We start from the raw sequence: 20,102 nt of genomic DNA, 5'->3' as shown, positions 1-20,102 counted from the left end.
AATAAAGCCCTTGAATTGAAATTGAATTGAATTGAATTGAGAGAGAGAAAGAGAACAAGAGAGAGAGAGAGAAAGAGAAAGAGAAAGAGAACAAGAGAGAGAGAGAGTGAAAGAGAGCAAGAGAGAGCGAAAGAGAGCAAGAGAGCAAGAGAGCAAGAGAGAGAAAGGAGAGCGAGACAGAGACTGAGAGAAATGAGAGAGAGTGAGAGAGAGAGAGCGAGAGAAAGAGAGAGAGAGAGAGCGAGCGAGAGAGAGAGAGAGAGAGAGGGAGAGTAGCAAATCACTCTACAGTGACATTCTATGTGAGGATCTAAGTTTGGACCTCCTCTCCACACCTCAGCCTTGATTGGGTGGTCACCATGGATACCTAGAGTCCTGGAGAGGCCTCCCCGAAGGGGAACAGCTGTATTGGGTGGGGAGAAGCTGTGTGTGTGTGTGTGTGTGTGTGTGTGTGTGTGTGTGTGTGTGTGTGTGTGTGTGTGTGTGTGTGTGTGTGTGTGTGTGTGTGTGTGTGTGTGTGTGTGTGTGTGTGTGTGTGTGTGTGTGTGTGTGTGTGTGTGTGTGTGTGTGTGTGTTTTTCAGTAGTAGGCCTGAAGAACAGCTGAGCATGCTTGGTGGGTGGGGCCCAATGGGAGTATCCCAGACTTTCCGTCCCCAGCGAACGGGGAGTGATGACATCACAATGCGGTCTAGGACACCCCATCCCCTGAATATGTCAGAGACACAAGAGGGGTCATAAGCCTGCCCCTCAAAATCCAAGTGACCTCTGTGACCAGGCCACTGATATGTTTAGAGGCATTCAGGTTGCTAGGGGGACACCTGACAGCCCTTCTGCCTGTTCAGGTCAGAGCCTCCTGAGGCTCTATCCAAGGGGACATGTGTAACAGAATGTGTGGACAGAAGTGAGCTGGTGTTACAATTGTTGTTAGTGGTCGCTATGCATTACACAGTCCTTTACTAAACTCAGCAATAAAAATAAATGTCCTCTCACTGTCAACTGTGTTTATTTTCAGTAAACTTAACATGTGTAAATATTTGTATGAACATAACAAGATTCAACAACTGAGACATAAACTGAACAAGTTCCACAGACATGTGACTAACAGAAATGGAATAATGTGTCCCTGAACAAAGTGGGGTCAAAATCAAAAGTAACAGTCAGTATCTGGTGTGGCCACCAGCTGCGTTAGGTACTGCAGTGCATCATGGACTGTACCAGATTTGCCAGTTCTTGCTGTGAGATGTTACCCCACTCTTCCACCAAGGCACCTGCAAGTTCCCAGATATTTCCGGCGGGGAATTCTGGCCCTAGCCCTCACCCTCCGATCCAACAGGTCCCAGACGTGCTCAATGGGATTGAGATCCGGGCTATTCGCTGGCCATGGCAGAACACTGACATTCCTGTCTTGCAGGAAATCATGCACAGAACGAGCAGTATGGCTGGTGGCATTGTCATGCTGGAGGGTCATGTCAGGATGAGCCTGCAGGAAGGTTGGGGAATCATGAAAATAGTTGGGTAACATAGATAAGATGTTTTATGTTCATTATATGCTTGTGAGTTACTTCTCACCAGAATGTATCTTTTTGTACTATAGTGGTGGCCATTTGCAGTTATCCTTTATCTGTCCTGGGTTCAGTTACTTGGGCCGCTGAGAGGGGAGGGGTCAAGCTTGTCTTCATATGTAAACATATCTTTTAAACCAATTATCTCTTGGCTCCACAATGTCTGTGTGCCAGTCACTGTGTCTCTGTGATCTTGTCCAGGAGGGGTGTATTTGATATATGCCTGTTGATGAGGTTTTGTTTTATGGTCCTGAGAGCGAGATAAGAACATAGTTTAGGAGACAAAGCTGAACGATAATTTATAGCCAATGCTGTCTGGCTATGTGTGTCTTTGCTATAAAGGATCTCAGTTGCGTAAATGTGTAAGGACTCTCAGAGAATTCATTCATAGACACTGAATTGATCTGAGAGTCACAGGATTGTGATGGAGCTCATATAATTAAAGACGCTCATTCCTTCGATGATAAACACAAATCTGACCATCACCCCTGGTGAGACAAAACCGTGACTCGTCAGTGAAGAGCACTTTTTGCCTGTCCTGTCTGGTCCAGCGTCGGTGGGTTTGTGACGTTGTGATGTCTGGTGAGGACCTGCCTTTACAACAGGCCTACAAGCCCTCAGACCAGCCTCCCTCAGCCTATTGCGGACAGTCTGAGCACTGATGGAGTGATTGTGCGTTCCTAGTGTACCTCGGGCAGTTGTTGTTGCCATCCTTTACCTGTCCTACAGGTATGATGTTCGGATGTACCGATCCTGTGCAGGTGTTGTTACATGTGGTCTGCCACTGCGAGGATGATCAACTGTCTGTCCTGTCTCCCAGTAGCGCTGTCTTAGGTGTCTCACAGTACGGACATTGCAATTTATTGCCCTAACCACATCTTCAGTCCTCATGCCTCCTTGCAGCATGCCAAAGGCACATTCACACAGATGAGCAGGGACCCTGGGCATCTTTCCTTTGGTATTTTTCAGAGTCAGTAGAAAGGCCTCTTTAGTGTCCTAAGTTTTCATAACTGTGACCTTAATTGCCTACCATCTGTAAGCTGTTAGTGTCTTAATGACCGTTCCACAGGTGCATGTTCATTAATTGTTTGTGGTTCATTGAACAAGCATGGGAAACAGTGTTTAAACCCTTTACAATGAAGATCTGTGAAGTTTATTTTTTGCTGAAATTAGATGATATTATTATGTCTAATTACCCATTTTTTGTAATGCTATGTTTATTATGTACAGTATATTTATTCATCTCTCTCTCTTTGGACAGATAACCACATCCATCTCATTTGTCCTTATAGTGAGACGGTGGCAGTGGAGTCACAGACCAGCCCAACTGGAGAGCTTGTCAGTCACAGACCAGCCCAATTGGAGAGCCTGTCAGTCACAGACCGGCCCAACTGGAGAGACTGTCAGTCACAGACCAGCCCAAATGGAGAGCTTGTCAGTCACAGACCAGCCCAATTGGAGAGCCTGTCAGTCACAGACCGGCCCAACTGGAGAGCCTGTCAGTCACAGACCGGCCCAACTGGAGAGCCTGTCAGTCACAGACCGGCCCAATTCGAGAGCCTGTCAGTCACAGACCAGCCCAACTGGAGAGCCTGTCAGTCACAGACCAGCCCAAATGGAGAGCCTATCAGTCACAGACCAGCCCAACTGGAGAGCCTGTCAGTCACAGACCAGCCCAAATGGAGAGCCTGTCAGTCACAGACCAGCCCAACTGGAGAGCCTGTCAGTCACAGACCGGCCCAACTGGAGAGCCTGTCAGTCACAGACCAGCCCAACTGGAGAGCCTGTCAGTAACAGACCAGCCCAACTGGAGAGCCTGTCAGTCACAGACCAGCCCAACTGGAGAGCCTGTCAGTCACAGACCAGCCCAACTGGAGAGCCTGTCAGTCACAGACCAGCCCAAATGGAGAGCCTATCAGTCACAGTCCAGCCCAACTGGAGAGCCTGTCAGTCACAGACCAGCCCAACTGGAGAGCTTGTCAGTCACAGACCAGCCCAACTGGAGAGCCTGCTAGAGTACTAAGGTCTTAGTGTGTTCACTATATCCTCAGTACTAAGGTCTTAGTGTGGTCATTATGTCCTCAGTACTAAGGTCTTAGTGTGTTCACTATGTCCTCAGTACTAAGGTCTTAGTGTGTTCACTATATCCTCAGTACTAAGGCCTTAGTGTGTTCACTATATCCTCAGTACTAAGGTCTTAGTGTGTTCACTATGTCCTCAGTACTAAGGTCTTAGTGTGTTCACTATATCCTCAGTACTAAGGTCTTAGTGTCATTATGTCCTCAGTCAGGTCTTATGTCCTCAGTACTAAGGTCTTAGTGTGTTCACTATGTCCTCAGTACTAAGGCCTTAGTGTGTTCACTATATCCTCAGTACTAAGGTCTTAGTGTGTTCACTATGTCCTCAGTACTAAGGCCTTAGTGTGTTCACTATATCCTCAGTACTAAGGTCTTAGTGTGGTCACTATGTCCTCAGTACTAAGGCCTTAGTGTGTTCACTATATCCTCAGTACTAAGGTCTTAGTGTGTTCATTATGTCCTCAGTACTAAGGCCTTAGTGTGTTCACTATGTCCTCAGTACTAAGGTCTTAGTGTGTTCACTATGTCCTCAGTACTAAGGCCTTAGTGTGTTCACTATGTCCTCAGTACTAAGGTCTTATTGTGGTCATTATGTCCTCAGTACTAAGGTCTTAGTGTGTTCACTATGTCCTCAGTACTAAGGCCTTAGTGTGTTCACTATATCCTCAGTACTAAGGTCTTAGTGTGTTCACTATGTCCTCAGTACTAAGGTCTTAGTGTGTTCACTATGTCCTCAGTACTAAGGCCTTAGTGTGTTCACTATGTCCTCAGTACTAAGGTCTTAGTGTGTTCACTATGTCCTCAGTACTAAGGCCTTAGTGTGTTCACTATATCCTCAGTACTAAGGTCTTAGTGTGTTCACTATGTCCTCAGTACTAAGGTCTTAGTGTGGTCATTATGTCCTCAGTACTAAGGCCTTAGTGTGTTCACTATGTCCTCAGTACTAAGGTCTTATTGTGGTCATTATGTCCTCAGTACTAAGGTCTTAGTGTGTTCACTATGTCCTCAGTACTAAGGCCTTAGTGTGTTCACTATGTCCTCAGTACTAAGGCCTTAGTGTGTTCACTATATCCTCAGTACTAAGGTCTTAGTGTGTTCATTATGTCCTCAGTACTAAGGTCTTAGTGTGTTCACTATGTCCTCAGTACTAAGGTCTTAGTGTGGTCATTATATCCTCAGTACTAAGGTCTTAGTGTGTTCATTATGTCCTCAGTACTAAGGTCTTAGTGTGTTCACTATGTCCTCAGTACTAAGGTCTTAGTGTGGTCATTATATCCTCAGTACTAAGGTCTTAGTGTGGTCATTATATCCTCAGTACTAAGGTCTTAGTGTGTTCACTATATCCTCAGTACTAAGGTCTTAGTGTGGTCATTATATCCTCAGTACTAAGGTCTTAGTGTGGTCATTATATCCTCAGTACTAAGGTCTTAGTGTGTTCACTATGTCCTCAGTACTAAGGTCTTAGTGTGGTCATTATATCCTCAGTACTAAGGTCTTAGTGTGGTCATTATATCCTCAGTACTAAGGTCTTAGTGTGGTCATTATATCCTCAGTACTAAGGTCTTAGTGTGGTCATTATATCCTCAGTACTTAGGTCTTAGTCAGTTTGACTATCTCATCATTTCCAGAACGATGATGCAGCTCTCTATTCAGGGACGATGAGGAACTGATCCTGTCTGAGATAAACATTTACAAAGAACCGAGGACAGACCTAGAGACTAGTCTGTCACTGGCGATCTCAGGGGAGATAGCGTGACCGTCGCATGCCACTGCTAATGCACCACAGATAACTAGCTAGCGGTTTCACGTGAACTTTTCTCTTACCCTGCAGCTCGTGGAAAGCCTCCTGGTGTTTGTTGGATATCTCCCGGGCCCCTTCTAACTCCAGGAGGAGCTGCAGCACCTGACTCCTCAACTCCTCCAGCTCCTGCTCCTCAGACAGAGGCTCCAGCTGCTCCCTCCTACCCTTCTCCTCCTCCTAGTTATATAGAGATATATACAGTGTTATAAACTGGGTGGTTCGAGCCCTGAATGCTGATTGGTTGAAAGCCATGGTATATCAGACCGTATACCACGGGTATGACAAAACATTTATTTTTACTTCTTTAATTGAGTTGGTAACCAGTTTATAATAGCAATAATGCACCTCAGGTGTATGTGATATACGGCCAATATAACACGGCTAGGGGCTGTTCGTAGGCACGACGCAACACAGAGTGCCTGGATTTAGCTCTTAGCCGTGGTACACTCTCGGGCCTTATTGGTTAATTAGATTGGTAAGAAGTAAGTCTTGTCTGAGCTAGAAAGGCCCATAGTTAGACAGGTATTTTGTTAATCCCTGAGGAGAAATGTCCTTTAAATAAGCAGCAGATTAAAATTCAAGAGAAAAGACATATATTAAATATACATTAAGATATAGATTAAGATATAGATTAAAACAAGAGTCAAATATATACAGTACAGGGCTAAAAACTGGATACAAAGTCAAGAGCCATATAGTGTTATCAACATGCCAGATGATTATAAACCACCAAAATATAACATCAATGAATAGCATCCTAACACAGCATCAATAAATAAAATCGCTCCTCTACCTCCTCCTCCCTCTTCTCCTCCTTCTTTACCTCCTCCTCCTCCTCTACCTCCTCTACCTACCCTACCCCCCTACCACCTCCTCTCCCCCATTACCTCTACCTCCCCCTCTTACCTCCTCCTCCCCTCCCCCACCTCCTCTACCTCTACCTCCTCTACCTCCTCCTCCTCTTACCCTCCTCCTCCTCCTCCCCCACCTCCTCTACCCTACCTCTACCTCCCTCCTCCTCCTCCCTCCTCTCCTCTTTACCTCCTCCTCCTCCTGCCCCTCCTCCTCCTCTACCCTACCCCCCTACCACCCCCTCCTCCCCCACCTCCTCTACCTCTAACTCTACCCTCTACCTCTACCTCCTCTACCTCATCCTCCTCCTCCTCCTCCCCCTCCTCCCCCTCCTCCCCCTTCCCCTCTACCTCTAACCTCCTCTACCTCATCCTCCTCCTCTACCTCCTCCTCCTCCCCCCTCATCCTCTACCTCATCCTCCTCCCTACCTCCTCCTCCTCCCCCCCCCTCCCCTACCCCCCCTCCCCTCTACCTCCTCCTCCCTCCCCCTCTCCTCTACCTCCTCCCTCCCCCTCCCCCCCTCTACCTCTACCTCTACCCCCCCCTCCCCTCCTCTACCTCCCACCCCCCCTCTACCTCTACTTCTACCTCCCTCCTCCTCCTCCTCCTCTACCTTTACCTCCTCTACCTCCTCCTCCTCCTCTACCTCCTCTACCTCCTCCTCTACCTCCTCCTCCTCCTCTACCTCCTCCTCCTCCCCTACTCCTCTACCTTCTCCTCTACCTCCTCCTCCTCTACCTCCTCCTCCTCCTGATATCTGTCCATCGTCTCCTTTTCGTTATTCTCCTCCAGTACTCCTCTCTCCTTGGCGGTGATCTCGTTGTCCATATTGGGGCTCAGGCTGGGGCTACTATGTGGTTTCAGATCTTCACAGGGCTCATCTGAGAAGGAAAGAATACAGAATTATACCATGGTTAAAAACAGAATTATAGATGGTTCAAAACATATAGTCTACCATGGAAACACAACACCTCTTCAGACCACTCAGCTATAAATTCTCAGGTGCTTTTTATTTTAAGAGCCAGTTTCCCAGACACAGATTGGACTAAAAAGCACTTTGAATGAAGAATCTCCATTGTTTTTTAGTCAGGGAGTATCTACAGGCGTAATCTAATCTTGCTCCTGGAAACCAGACCTAAGGCTATTATCATATGTTAACTTTCATAAGAACTGCTTCAGAGATGTCTCTGGGCCTGTGCAGCATACAAGAGCGCCATCTAGTGAAACTTCTCATACGGTGCAACAAAAATCCATGGCTCAACGTCTGTTTGCACAGAGCATGTAGTTTGTTCATACTGACACAAATGGGATAATACAGGAGGACAAATAACTCATTTTGAATCATTAATACATAATTTTTTTTTTTAAATCATAATTTGTAAATAACTATTTTTTACTAACCTTTACAAATGTGGGAGTTATGATTAATACCTGGTGAGCAAACTTTGCAAATTCCATAAAACGTTTATCACTGAATGTTAATAGAACGTGTTTTTTGTTAAGAGACTGGATGTAACATTGGTCAGGAAGAAATGTCAATATACAAGATAGAGCTCCAATGTAGTGCACTTAGAGCTCCAATGTAGTGCACTTAGAGCTCCAATGTAGTGCACTTAGAGCTCCAATGTAGTGCACTTAGAGCTCCAATGTAGTGCACTTAGAGCTACAATGTAGTACACTTAGAGCTCCAATGTAGTGCACTTAGAGCTCCAATGGAGTGCACTTAGAGCTCCAATGTAGTGCACTTAGTGCTCCAATGTAGTGCACTTAGAGCTCCAATGTAGTGCACTTAGAGCTCCAATGTAGTACACTTAGAGCTCCAATGTAGTGCACTTAGAGCTCCAATGTAGTGCACTTAGAGCTCCAATGTAGTGCACTTAGAGCTCCAATGTAGTGCACTTAGAGCTCCAATGTAGTACACTTAGAGCTCCAATGTAGTGCACTTAGAGCTCCAATGTAGTGCACTTAGAGCTCCAATGTAGTGCACTTAGAGCTCCAATGGAGTGCACTGACATTTACTAAACAAGACAACAAGTCAACCTCTTGTTGACAAAGCTTTCTGAATACCATGAAACAGTGGGATTTATAAATTCAGTAGCATGGAATTAATTTACAAAGACATCCATGCATGTCAGCGTTGGAAACATTGTAACCTAGCTAGCGAACATAGCTCAGAATTTCTCTGTCTCTCCAGAAGGTGGCGATAGAGTGAGCTACAGTCATGATTGTTTTGCTGCCCCGGAGACCCAAACACTGATCTTTTAATAAAAGCTCAGGTGATACAAGAGAGAAAAACAGTGACATTCCCCCTTTTTCTCTATGTATTGGACCTTCTATTCTTCCTGCTAAAAGAAAAACATTCATTGAGCTAGTGATTGGCTACAGTCAGGACAGCGGAGGGAGGGAGGGAGGGAGGGAGGGAGGGAGGGAGGGAGGGAGGGAGGGAGGGAGGGAGGGAGGGAGGGAGGGAGGGAGGGAGGGAGGGAATGGAGGGAGGGAGGGAGGGAATGGAGGGAGGGAGGGAGGGAATGGAGGGAGGGAGGGAATGGAGGGAGGGAGGGAGGGAGGGAGGGAGGGAGGGAGGGAGGGAGGGAGGGAGGGAGGGAGGGAGGGAGGGAGGGAGGGAGGGAGGGAGGGGGAGGGAGGGAGGGAGGGAGGGAGGAGGGGAGGGAGGGAGGGAATGGAGGGAGGGAGGGAGGGAGGGAGGGAATGGAGGGAGGGAGGGGGGAGGGAGGGAGGGAGGGAATGGAGGGAGGGAGGGAGGGAGGGAGGGAGGGAGGGAGGGAGGGAGGGAGGGAGGGAGGGAGGGAGGGAGGGAGGGAGGGACAGCATGTCTAAGAAGTTACAGTGAGTCACCTCTCAGCGATGTGCCTCAGTATCATAACACCACACTGAAATAACACCCCGTTCACACACTGAAATAACACCACTCTGAAACTACTGTTCTGACTAGAGACACTGAAATGTGATAAAACACCACCAACTCACAACAGCTGTTCTTACCGTCAACATTGTTTCAGTGAGCTACTGAACTAAGAGCAACTTGAAGCAAACCCAAACGCTTATAAATTAACGCTACCATGTCAACACATGGGGATTGTCTTTCAGACAGCCTATGATAGCCTATCAGGAAATAGGAATATTTATCACTACTACAGATTGACATTATCCTACACACACACACACAGTATTAAAGCACTCCTCCAATATTGAGAGAGAGAGAGAAAGAAAGGGAGGGAGGGAGGGAGGGAGGGAGGGAGGGAGGGAGGGAGGGAGGGAGGGAGGGAAGAAAGAAAGAAAGAAAGAAAGAAAGAAAGAAAGAAAGAAAGAAAGAAAGAAAGAAAGAAAGAAAGAAAGGAGGGAGGGAGGAAGGAAGGAAGGAAGGAAGCAAGGAAGGAAGGAAGCAAGGAAGGAAGGAAAGAAGGAAGGAAGAAAGGAAGGAAGGAAGGAAGGAAGGAAGGAAGGAAGAAAGAAAGAAAGAAAGAAAGAAAGAAAGAAAGAAAGAAAGAAAGAAAAAAGAAAGAAAGAAAGAAAGAAAGAAAGAAAGAGGGAGGGAGGGAGGGAGGGAGGAAGGAAGGAAGGAAGCAAGGAAGCAAGGAAGGAAGGAAGGAAAGAAGGAAGGAAGCAAGGAAGGAAGGAAGGAAGGAAGGAAGGAAGGAAGGAAGGAAGGAAGGAAGAAAGAAAGAAAGAAAGAAAGAAAGAAAGAAAGAAAGAAAGAAAGAAAGGAGGGAGGGAGGGAGGGAGGAAGGAAGGAAGGAAGGAAGGAAGCAAGGAAGGAAGGAAGGAAAGAAGGAAGGAAGGAAGGAAGGGAAGGAAGGAAGGAAGGAAGGAAGGAAGGAAGGAAGGAAGAAAGAAAGAAAGAAAGAAAGAAAGAAAGAAAGAAAGAAAGAAAGAAAGAAAGGAGGGAGGGAGGGAGGTAGGGTAGGTAGGAAGGAAGGAAGGAAGGAAGGAAGGAAGGAAGGAAGGAAGAAAGAAAGAAAGAAAGAAAGAAAGGAGGGAGGGAGGAAGGAAGGAAGCAAGGAAGGAAGGAAGGAAGGAAGGAAGGAAGGAAGGAAGGAAGGAAGGAAGGAAGGAAGGAAGGAAGGAAGGAAAGAGAGAGAGGGAGAGAGAGAGGTCAAGAAAGAGAGAGAGAGGTCAAAAAAGAGAGAGAGAGGTCAAGAAAGAGAGAGAGAGAGGTCAAGAAAGAGAGAGAGGTCAAGAAAGAGAGAGAGAGAGAGAGAGACAGAGAGAGAGAGAGAGGTCAAGAAAGAGAGAGAGAGACAGAGCGAGAGAGAGGTCAAGAAAGAGAGAGAGAGAAAGAGAGAGAGAGGTCAAGAAAGAGAGAGAGAGAGAGACAGAGAGAGAGAGGTCAAGAAAGAGAGAGAGAGAGAGAGACAGAGAGAGAGAGAGACAGAGAGAGAGAGAGGTCAAGAAAGAGAGAGAATGCGAGAGGAGAGATTCATACAGATGGACACAAAACAGCACAAGCCGTAACCAAAATATCCAAACAATCTTAGATAACTTTCTGGATACCACATTCCCTCACAGTAAAGAAGGCATCAATCTAGCAGTAAAAAAAAGCACAGAGACCCAAATAATGGTGAACTACGCCTTCATTACTGTGAGACTAGAAACGTAACACTCAGAACCAAAAAATCACAGTACAACAGCAAGCAACTGACACTAATTGATCCATAAACACAAACAACTTCAGGAAAATTTTGAAAAAAACGTACAAAATCGTAACAATAGGAATTATCGGTACAAAATGGTGACATATGGACAACCCATTTTAAACACTCTACGACACTGTTCAAATTGACACAAGCGCAGAACAACGCCAAATTCATGAAAAGTTGAATGGATTAGAAAAAGCTATAAAAGGACAATCAAAATCCACTGGACCAGGGGCTCTATAAGAAACTAAACTATTACTGACCAGGAGCTCTGTAAGAAACTATAAGAAACTAAACTATTACTGACCAGGAGCTCTGTAAGAAACTAAACTATTACTGACCAGGAGCTCTGTAAGAAACTAAACTATTACTGACCAGGAGCTCTATAAGAAACTAAACTATTACTGACCAGGGGCTCTATAAGAAACTAAACTATTACTGACCAGGAGCTCTATAAGAAACTAAACTATTACTGACCAGGAGCTCTATATGAAACTAAACTATTACTGACCAGGAGCTCTATAAGAAACTAAACTATTACTGACCAGGAGCTCTATAAGAAACTAAACTATTACTGACCAGGAGCTCTGTAAGAAACTATAAGAAACTATACTATTACTGACCAGGAGCTCTATAAGAAACTAAACTATTACTGACCAGGAGCTCTGTAAGAAACTATAAGAAACTAAACTATTACTCATCAGGAGCTCTATAAGAAACTTCAGGCTCTCAAATCTAAAAAGGCATGCAGACCTGATGGCATCCTAAATGAGATGCTCAAACTCACTAGTGCAACATTTCAATTGGCTATATTAAAACTGTTTAATTTGATCCTGAGTGTAGGTTAATTTCCTGACATCTGGAATCAAGGACTCATAACCCCAATCTTTAAGAACGGAGACAAGTTTGACCCTAACAATTACAGAGTCATTTTTGTGAACAGTAACCGGTGGATGTTTTTCTGTAGTATTATCAATGTAAGAGTTATAAACTTCCTTAATAAGCACAATGAGTAAAAGCCAACTTGGATTTATACCAAAACATTGCGCGACTGGTCATATTTACACTCTACACACCCTGACAGATAAACATGTCCACCAAAATAATACCGAAATATACGCTTGCTTTATCAACTTCCAAAAAGCATTTGATTCTATTTGGCATACAGGACTGTTCTACAAAGTTATTAAAAGTGGTGTAGGGGGTAAAACATATGACATAATTATATCAATGTATACTGGCAATACGTGCAGCATTAAAATTGGTAAGAAAATAACTGAATTCTTTAACCAGGGGCGGGGCCTTCGCCAGGGTTGCAATCTGAGCCCTGCACTCTTCAATATTTACATCAACGAATTGGCCAAAATCCTCAGCACTTGGTGTTAGTCTCCACAATTCAGAGGTTAAATGCCTACTCTTCAAAGATGACCTATGCCTGCTGTCAATAATAATTATCCAGAGAAGATCCAGATCTCAGGGAATTAGACCAAAGTTCTCAATTGGTACAAAATATATAGAGTACTGCACACACTACATTTACTTAGGTTAACCTTAATGAGGCAGTGAATGAACTGAGAGAGAAAGCATGCAGGGCATTCTACGCCATTAAAAAACAAATTCAAATTGAAATACCTAAACATTTGGCTTAAACTAATTGAATGTGTCATTGAACCAATTGCACTTTATGGCAGCGAGGTGTGAGGTCCACTTTATGCCAGTGAGGTGTGGGGTCCACTTTATGGCAGCGCTGGGGTCCCTTTATGGCAGCGAGGTGTGGGGTCCACTAAATGAGATGGTCAAGGTCCACTTTATGCCAGCGAGGTGTGGGGTCACTTTATGCCAGCGAGGTGTGGGGTCCACATTTATGCCATTGGCATATTAAGCGAGGTGTGGGGTCCACTTTATGCCAAGGTGTGGGGTACTTTATGCCAGTGAGGTGTGGGGTCCACTTTATGGCAGCGAGGTGTGAGGTCCACTTTATGCCAGTGAGGTGTAGGGTCCACTTTATGGCAGCGAGGTGTGAGTCCACTTTACCAGTGAGGTGTGGGAGTCCATTTTTGTGAGTCCACTTTATGCCAGTGAGGTGTGGGGTCCACTTTATGGCATGTAAGGTGTGAGGTCCACTTTATGGCAAGGTGTGGGGTTCACTTTATGGCACAATGGCAGTGAGGTGTGGAGTCCACTTTATGGCCAAGTGTGGGGTCCACTTTATGCCAGTGAGGTGTGGGTCCACTTTATGGTCATGAGGTGTGGGGTCCACTTTATGGCAGTGAGGTGACAGGTCCACTTTATGTCCAGAAGGTGTGGGTCCACTTTATACAGTGAGGTGTGGGGTCCACTTTATGGCAGCAGGTGTTGGGTCCACTTTATGGCAGTGAGGTGTGGGGTCCACTTTATGGCAAGGTGTGGAGTCCACTTTATGGCAAAGTGGTGTGGGGTCCACTTTATGCCAGTGAGGTGTGGGGTCCACTTTATGGCAGTGAGGTGTGGAGTCCACTTTATGGCAGTGAGGTGTGGGGTCCACTTTATGGCAGCGGGTGTGGGTCCACTTTATGGCAGTGAGGTGTGAGGTCCACTTTATGGCAGCGAGGTGTGGGGTCCACTTTATCAGTGAGGTGTGGGGTCCACATGGCAGCGAGTGTGAGGTCCACTTCAGCAGTGAGGTGTAGGGTCCACAATGGCAGAGGTGTGGGGTCCACTTTATCAGCGAGGTGTGGGGTCCACTTTATGGCAGTGAGGTGTCAGTCCACTTTATGGCAGTGAAGTGTGGGGTCCACTTTATGGCAGTGAGGTTCTCCACTTTATGGCAGTGAGGTGTACAAAATATATGGAGAGGTGTGGGGTCCACTTTATGGCACGAGGTGTAACACTTTATGGCAGTGAATGAACTTTATGAGCGAGGTGTGGGGTCCACTTTATGGGCAGGTGTGGGGTCCACTTTATGGCAGCAGGTGTGGGGTCCACTTTATGGCAGCGAGGTGTGGGGTCCAATTTATGGCAGCGAGGTGTGAGGTCCACTTTATGGCAGTGAGGTGTGGAGTCCACTTTATGGCAGCGAGGTGTGAGGTCCACTTTATGCCAGTGAGGTGTGGGGTCCACTTTATGGCAGTGAGGTGTGGGGTCCACTTTATGGCAGCGAGGTGTGAGGTCCACTTTATGCCAGTGAGGTGTGGGGTCCACTTTATGGCAGCGAGGTGTGAGGTCCACTTTATGGCAGTGAGGTGTGGGTCCACTTTATGGCAGCGAGGTGTGAGGTCCACTTTATGCCAGTGAGGTGTGGGGTCCACTTTATGGCAGCGAGGTGTGAGGTCCACTTTATGGCAGTGAGGTGTGGGGTCCACTTTATGGCAGCGAGGTGTGGGGTCCACTTTATGGCAGTGAGGTGTGGAGTCCACTTTATGGCAGCGAGGTGTGGGGTCCACTTTATGCCAGTGAGGTGTGGGGTCCACTTTATGCCAGTGAGGTGTGGGGTCCACTTTATGCCAGTGAGGTGTGGGGTCCACTTTATGGCAGTGAGGTGTGGGGTCCACTTTATGGCAGCGAGGTGTGGAGTCCACTTTATGGCAGTGAGGTGTGGAGTCCACTTTATGGCAGCGAGGTGTGGGGTCCACTTTATGGCAGTGAGGTGTGGAGTCCACTTTATGGCAGTGAGGTGTGGGGTCCACTTTATGGCAGTGAGGTGTGGGTCCACTTTATGGCAGCGAGGTGTGGGGTCCACTTTATGGCATGAGGTGTGGGGTCCACTTTATGGCAGTGAGGTGTGGAGTCCACTTTATGGCAGTGAGGTGTGGGGTCCACTTTATGGCAGCGAGGTGTGGGGTCCACTTTATGGCAGTGAGGTGTGAGGTCCACTTTATGGCAGCGAGGTGTGGGGTCCACTTTATGGCAGTGAGGTGTGGGGTCCACTTTATGGCAGCGAGGTGTGGGGTCCACTTTATGGCAGTGAGGTGTGGGGTCCACTTTATGGCAGCGAGGTGTGGGGTCCACTTTATGGCAGTGAGGTGTGGGGTCCACTTTATGGCAGTGAGGTGTGGAGTCCACTTTATGGCAGCGAAGTGTGGGGTCCACTTTATGGCAGTGAGGTGTGGGGTCCACTTTATGGCAGTGAGGTGTGGGGTCCACTTTATGGCAGCGAGGTGTGGAGTCCACTTTATGGCAGCGAGGTGTGGGGTCCACTTTATGGCAGCGAGGTGTGGGGTCCACTTTATGGCAGTGAGGTGTGGAGTCCACTTTATGGCAGCGAGGTGTGGGGTCCACTTTATGGCAGCGAGGTGTGGGGTCCACTTTATGGCAGTGAGGTGTGGGGTCCACTTTATGGCAGCGAGGTGTGGGGTCCAATTTATGGCAGCGAGGTGTGGGGTCCACTTTATGGCAGTGAGGTGTGGAGTCCACTTTATGGCAGCGAGGTGTGGGGTCCACTTTATGCCAGTGAGGTGTGGGGTCCACTTTATGGCAGTGAGGTGTGGGGTCCACTTTATGGCAGCGAGGTGTGGGGTCCACTTTATGGCAGCGAGGTGTGGGGTCCACTTTATGGCAGCGAGGTGTGGGGTCCACTTTATGGCAGCGAGGTGTGGGGTCCACTTTATGGCAGTGAGGTGTGGGGTCCACTTTATGGCAGTGAGGTGTGGGGTCCACTTTATGGCAGCGAGGTGTGGGGTCCACTTTATGGCAGTGAGGTGTGGGGTCCACTTTATGGCAGTGAGGTGTGGGGTCCACTTTATGGCAGCGAGGTGTGGGTCCACTTTATGGCAGCGAGGTGTGGGGTCCACTTTATGGCAGTGAGGTGTGGGGTCCACTTTATGGCAGTGAGGTGTGAGGTCCACTTTATGGCAGCGAGGTGTGGGGTCCACTTTATGGCAGTGAGGTGTGGGGTCCACTTTATGGCAGTGAGGTGTGGAGTCCACTTTATGGCAGCGAGGTGTGGGGTCCACTTTATGGCAGTGAGGTGTGGGGTCCACTTTATGGCAGTGAGGTGTGGGGTCCACTTTATGGCAGTGAGGTGTGGGGTCCACTTTATGGCAGTGAGGTGTGGGGTCCACTTTATGGCAGTGAGGTGTGGGGTCCACTTTATGGCAGCGAGGTGTGGGGTCCACTTTATGGCAGTGAGGTGTGGGGTCCACTTTATGGCAGTGAGGTGTGAGGTCCACTTTATGGCAGTGAGGTGTGGGGTCCACTTTATGGCAGTGAGGTGTGGGGTCCACTTTATGGCAGCGAGGTGTGGGGTCCACTTGCAAAACAAGATTTCATCAAATGGGATAAACACCTCATTGAAACCCTGCATGCTGAGTTCTGTAAGATTCTCCTATATGTCCAGAGGAAAACTACAAACAATGCATGCAGGGCAGAATTAGGCCAATATCCACTAATAATAAAAACTCAACAAAGAGCAATTAAGTTTTGGAAACATCTAAAAGCTGAGCAAAGAAAAGAGCAAAGAAAAGAGTCCCCTCATCCAGCTGGTCCTGGGGCTGAGTTCACAAAATTGTTCTACTAACACACTGAAGCCTCAGGACCAGAACATCCAATCATTCAGAATAAACCAAATTACAACACAGTCAAAACAAAACTAAATTTCTTATTGGGATACACAAGCACAAGCACAAAGCAAAATGTAGTGCTATCTGGCCCTAAATCGACAGCACACCGTGGCTAACTATTTGACCATGGTTACTGATCAAAACCTTAGAAAAACCTTTCACAAAGTACAGGCTCAGTGAGCACAGCCTTGCCATTGAGAAGGGTAGACACAGGAAAACCTGGCTCCCTGTAGAGGAAAGGCTGTGCAACCACTGCACTACAGCAGAACCTGAGACGGAGCTGCATTTCCTGACAAAATGTAAAAAATATAAAACAATTAGAGAGTGTCATTTCCCCAAATTTGAAACCCTTATTCAAGGTTTCAAAGACCTCTATGATGAGGATAGGATACCCGTCCTGTTGGGGGAGGACGCAGAGAGCTGTGGGTTGGCAGTGCACTACATTGCTGCCTGCCATAAGATGAGGGACAGTGTCTGACAGACCAATCAACCTGCACATGTCCTCTACTGTATACTTATTGTTATTGTTGAATGTACGGTTATTTTGACCCTTGGTTATTGTTGTTACTGTTGTCCCGTTGACAATTTGATTCTTATTATTTTCACATTGTAAATTTAATTGAGAGGTCTGGGGTTCGCTCACCAACCAAGACTTAACAAAATGGGACAAACACCAAATTGAGACTCTGCACACAGAATTCTGCAAAAATATCCTCCGTGTACAACGTAGAACACCAAATAATGCATGCAGAGCAGAATTAGGCCGATACCCACTAATGATCAAAATCCAGAAAAGAGCCGTTAAACTCTACAACCACCTAAAAGGAAGCGATTCACAAACCTTCCATAACAAAGCCATCACCTACAGAGAGATGAACCTGGAGAAGAGTCCCCTAAGTAAGCTGGTCCTGGGGCTCTGTTCACAAACACAAACACACCCCACAGAGCCCCAGGACAGCAACACAATTAGACCCAACCAAATCATGAGAAAACAAAAAGATAATTACTTGACACATTGGAAAGAATTAACAAAAAAACAGAGCAAACTAGAATGCTATTTGGCCTGAAACAGAGAGTACACAGTGGCAGAATACCTGATCACTGTGACTGACCCAAACTTTGAAAGCTTTGACGATGTACAGACTCAGTGAGCATAGCGTTGCTATTGAGAAAGACCGCCGTAGGCAGACATGGCTCTCAAGAGAAGACAGGCTATGTCTAAAATATATATATTATATATATATAATTGTTTTGAAACTTCTGTATGTGTAATGTGTACTGTTAATTTCTATTGTTTATTTCATTTTGTATATTATCTACCCCATTGTTTTGCTTTGGCAATGTTAACACATTTTGTATATTATTCCCATGCGAATAAAGCCCTTGAATTGAATTCAGAGAGAGAGAGAGAGAGAGAGAGAGAGAGAGAGAGGTAGAGAAGAGAGAGAGGGGGGTGAGAATTGAGAGTAGAGAGAGAGAGAGAGAGAGAGAGAACAAGAGAGAGAGAGAGAGAGAGTGAGAGAGTGTGAGAGTGAGAGAGTGAGAGTGTGAGAGTGTGAGAGTGTGAGAGAGAGAGAGAGAGAGAGAAGAAGAGAGGAGAAAGCCGCATGGGACAGAGAGTAAAACATTAGATCTAGTTAATTGGTAGTGACGTTCACATGTTCTACAGTAGCCCAGCGGGCCCAATCTCACAGCTCAGGGGAAACATGTACCCTTCATGACATGTTCCATATACCATCACAGTATAGAGCTACATTCATATTCATGTGACTTCACCGGAAGGCGAAACAAAACAATAAATCCTACTCGTAATATTGTTCATGTCTCTAAATAAGTCTGTTAGCTTATTAAGGCCTGCAAGTGTTTTGGTGCATGTGCGTTGGGTGAGAGTGTCTCATTAAAGTTTGATGCTGTTGTAATGAGTTAGTAATGAAGAGGAGTAAAAGAGGAAGGAGAGAGAGAGCATCAGTCATATCCTGTCCCACTGGTACCTAGCTAGCTAAAATACACTTGCTAAGTATTTATATATGAATCCAGGGCCAGGAATTCTATCCGATCACGTACAGTTGAAGGCAGAAGTTTACATACACCTTAGACAAATACATTTAAACTCAGTTTTTCACAATTTAATCGTAGAAATATTCCCTGTCTTAGGTCAGTTAGGATCACCAGTTTATTTTAAGAATGTGAATTGTCAGAGTAATAGTAGAGAGAATGATTTTTTTCAGCTTTTATTTCTTTCATCACATTCCCAGTGGGTCAGAAGCTTACATACACTCAATGACTATTTGGTAGCATTGCCTTTAAATGGTTTAACTTGGGTCAAATGTTTTTGGTAGCCTTCCACAAGCTTCCCACCATAAGTTGGGTGAATTTTGACCCATTCCTCCTGACAGAGCTGGTGTAACTGGGTCAGGTTTGTAGGCCTCCTTGCTCGCACACACTTTTTCAGTTCTGCCCACAAATTTTCCATAGGATTGAGGTCAGGGCTTTGTGATGGCCACGCCAATACCTTGACTTTGTTGTCCTTTGACACAACTTTGGAAGTATGCTTGGGGTCATTGTCCATTTGGAAGACCCATTTGCGACCAAGCTTTAACTTCCTGACCGATGTCTCGGGATGTTGCTTCAATATATCCACATAATTGTCCTTTCCTCATGATGCTATCTATTTTGTGAAGTGCACCAGTCACTCCTGCAGCAAAGCACCCCCACAACATGATGCTGCCACCCCCATGCTTCACGGTTGGGATGGTGTTCTTCAGCTTGCAAGCCTCCCCCTATTACCTCCAAACATAACAATGGTCATTATGGCCAAACAGTTCTATTTTTGTTTCATCAGACCAGAGGACATTTCTCCAAAAAGTATGATCTTTGTCCCCATGTGCAGTTGCAAACCGTAGTCTGGCTTTTTTATGGCGGTTTTGGAGCAGTAGCTTCTTCCTTGCTGAGCGGCCTTTCAGGTTATGTCGATATAGGACTCCTTTTACTGTGGATATAGATACTTTTGTACCTGTTTCCTCCAGCATCTTCACAAGGTCCTTTGCTGTTGTTCTGGGATTGATTTGCACTTTTCGCACAAAAGTACATTCATCTCTAGGAGACAGAACACGTCTCCTTCCTGAGTGGTATGACGGCTGCGTGGTCCCATGGTGTTTATACTTGCATACTATTGTTTGTACAGATGAACGTGGTACCTTCAGGCATTTGGAAACTGCTCCCAAGGATGAACCGGACTTGTGGAGGTCTACAATTTTTTCTGAGGTCTTGGCTGATTTCTTTTGATTTTCCCATGATGTCAAGAAAAGAGGCACTGAGTTTGAAGGTAGGTCTTGAAATACATCCACAGGTACACCTCCAATTAACTCAAATTATGTCAATTAGCCTATCAGTAGCTTCTCATTTTATTGAATTTTCCAAGCTGTTGACATAATTTTCTCTGACCCACTGGAATTTTCCAAGCTGTTTAAAGGTAAACAGTCAATTTAGTGTATCCAAACTATAGTTTGTTATTAATAAGAAATTTGTGGAGTGGTAAACTTCTAACCGACTTTCCAAAACTATAGTTTGTTATTAATAAGAAATTTGTGAGTGGTTGCGGTTTTAATGAATTAT

The 20,102-nt window shown here is 46.1% G+C and overlaps 1 protein-coding gene across 10 annotated transcripts in view; it reads right to left on the bottom strand.

The window, feature by feature from the left end:
• LOC118396075 (coiled-coil domain-containing protein 136-like) overlaps positions 1 to 20,102 on the bottom strand; it is a 61,391-nt gene that overhangs the window by 18,056 nt on the left and 23,233 nt on the right. For all 10 annotated transcript variants that reach the window (XR_008066948.1, XM_052466528.1, XM_052466529.1 and 7 more), the window contains 2 exons: positions 7,034 to 7,176; positions 5,466 to 5,619 (listed from right to left, as the gene is read on the bottom strand). Coding sequence is in view for 9 of the 10 variants with exons in the window: in XM_052466528.1 (XP_052322488.1) it covers positions 5,466 to 5,619; positions 7,034 to 7,176 (297 nt within the window). In the remaining variant the exon portion in view is untranslated. The remainder of the gene's footprint in view (positions 1 to 5,465; positions 5,620 to 7,033; positions 7,177 to 20,102) is intronic.

The sequence above is a fragment of the Oncorhynchus keta genome, chromosome 17 (assembly GCF_023373465.1).
Source record: "Oncorhynchus keta strain PuntledgeMale-10-30-2019 chromosome 17, Oket_V2, whole genome shotgun sequence".
Taxonomy (NCBI): domain Eukaryota; kingdom Metazoa; phylum Chordata; class Actinopteri; order Salmoniformes; family Salmonidae; genus Oncorhynchus; species Oncorhynchus keta.
The sequence above is the reverse complement of the archived record's forward strand: the minus strand, read 5'-3'. Positions and strand labels throughout refer to the sequence as shown.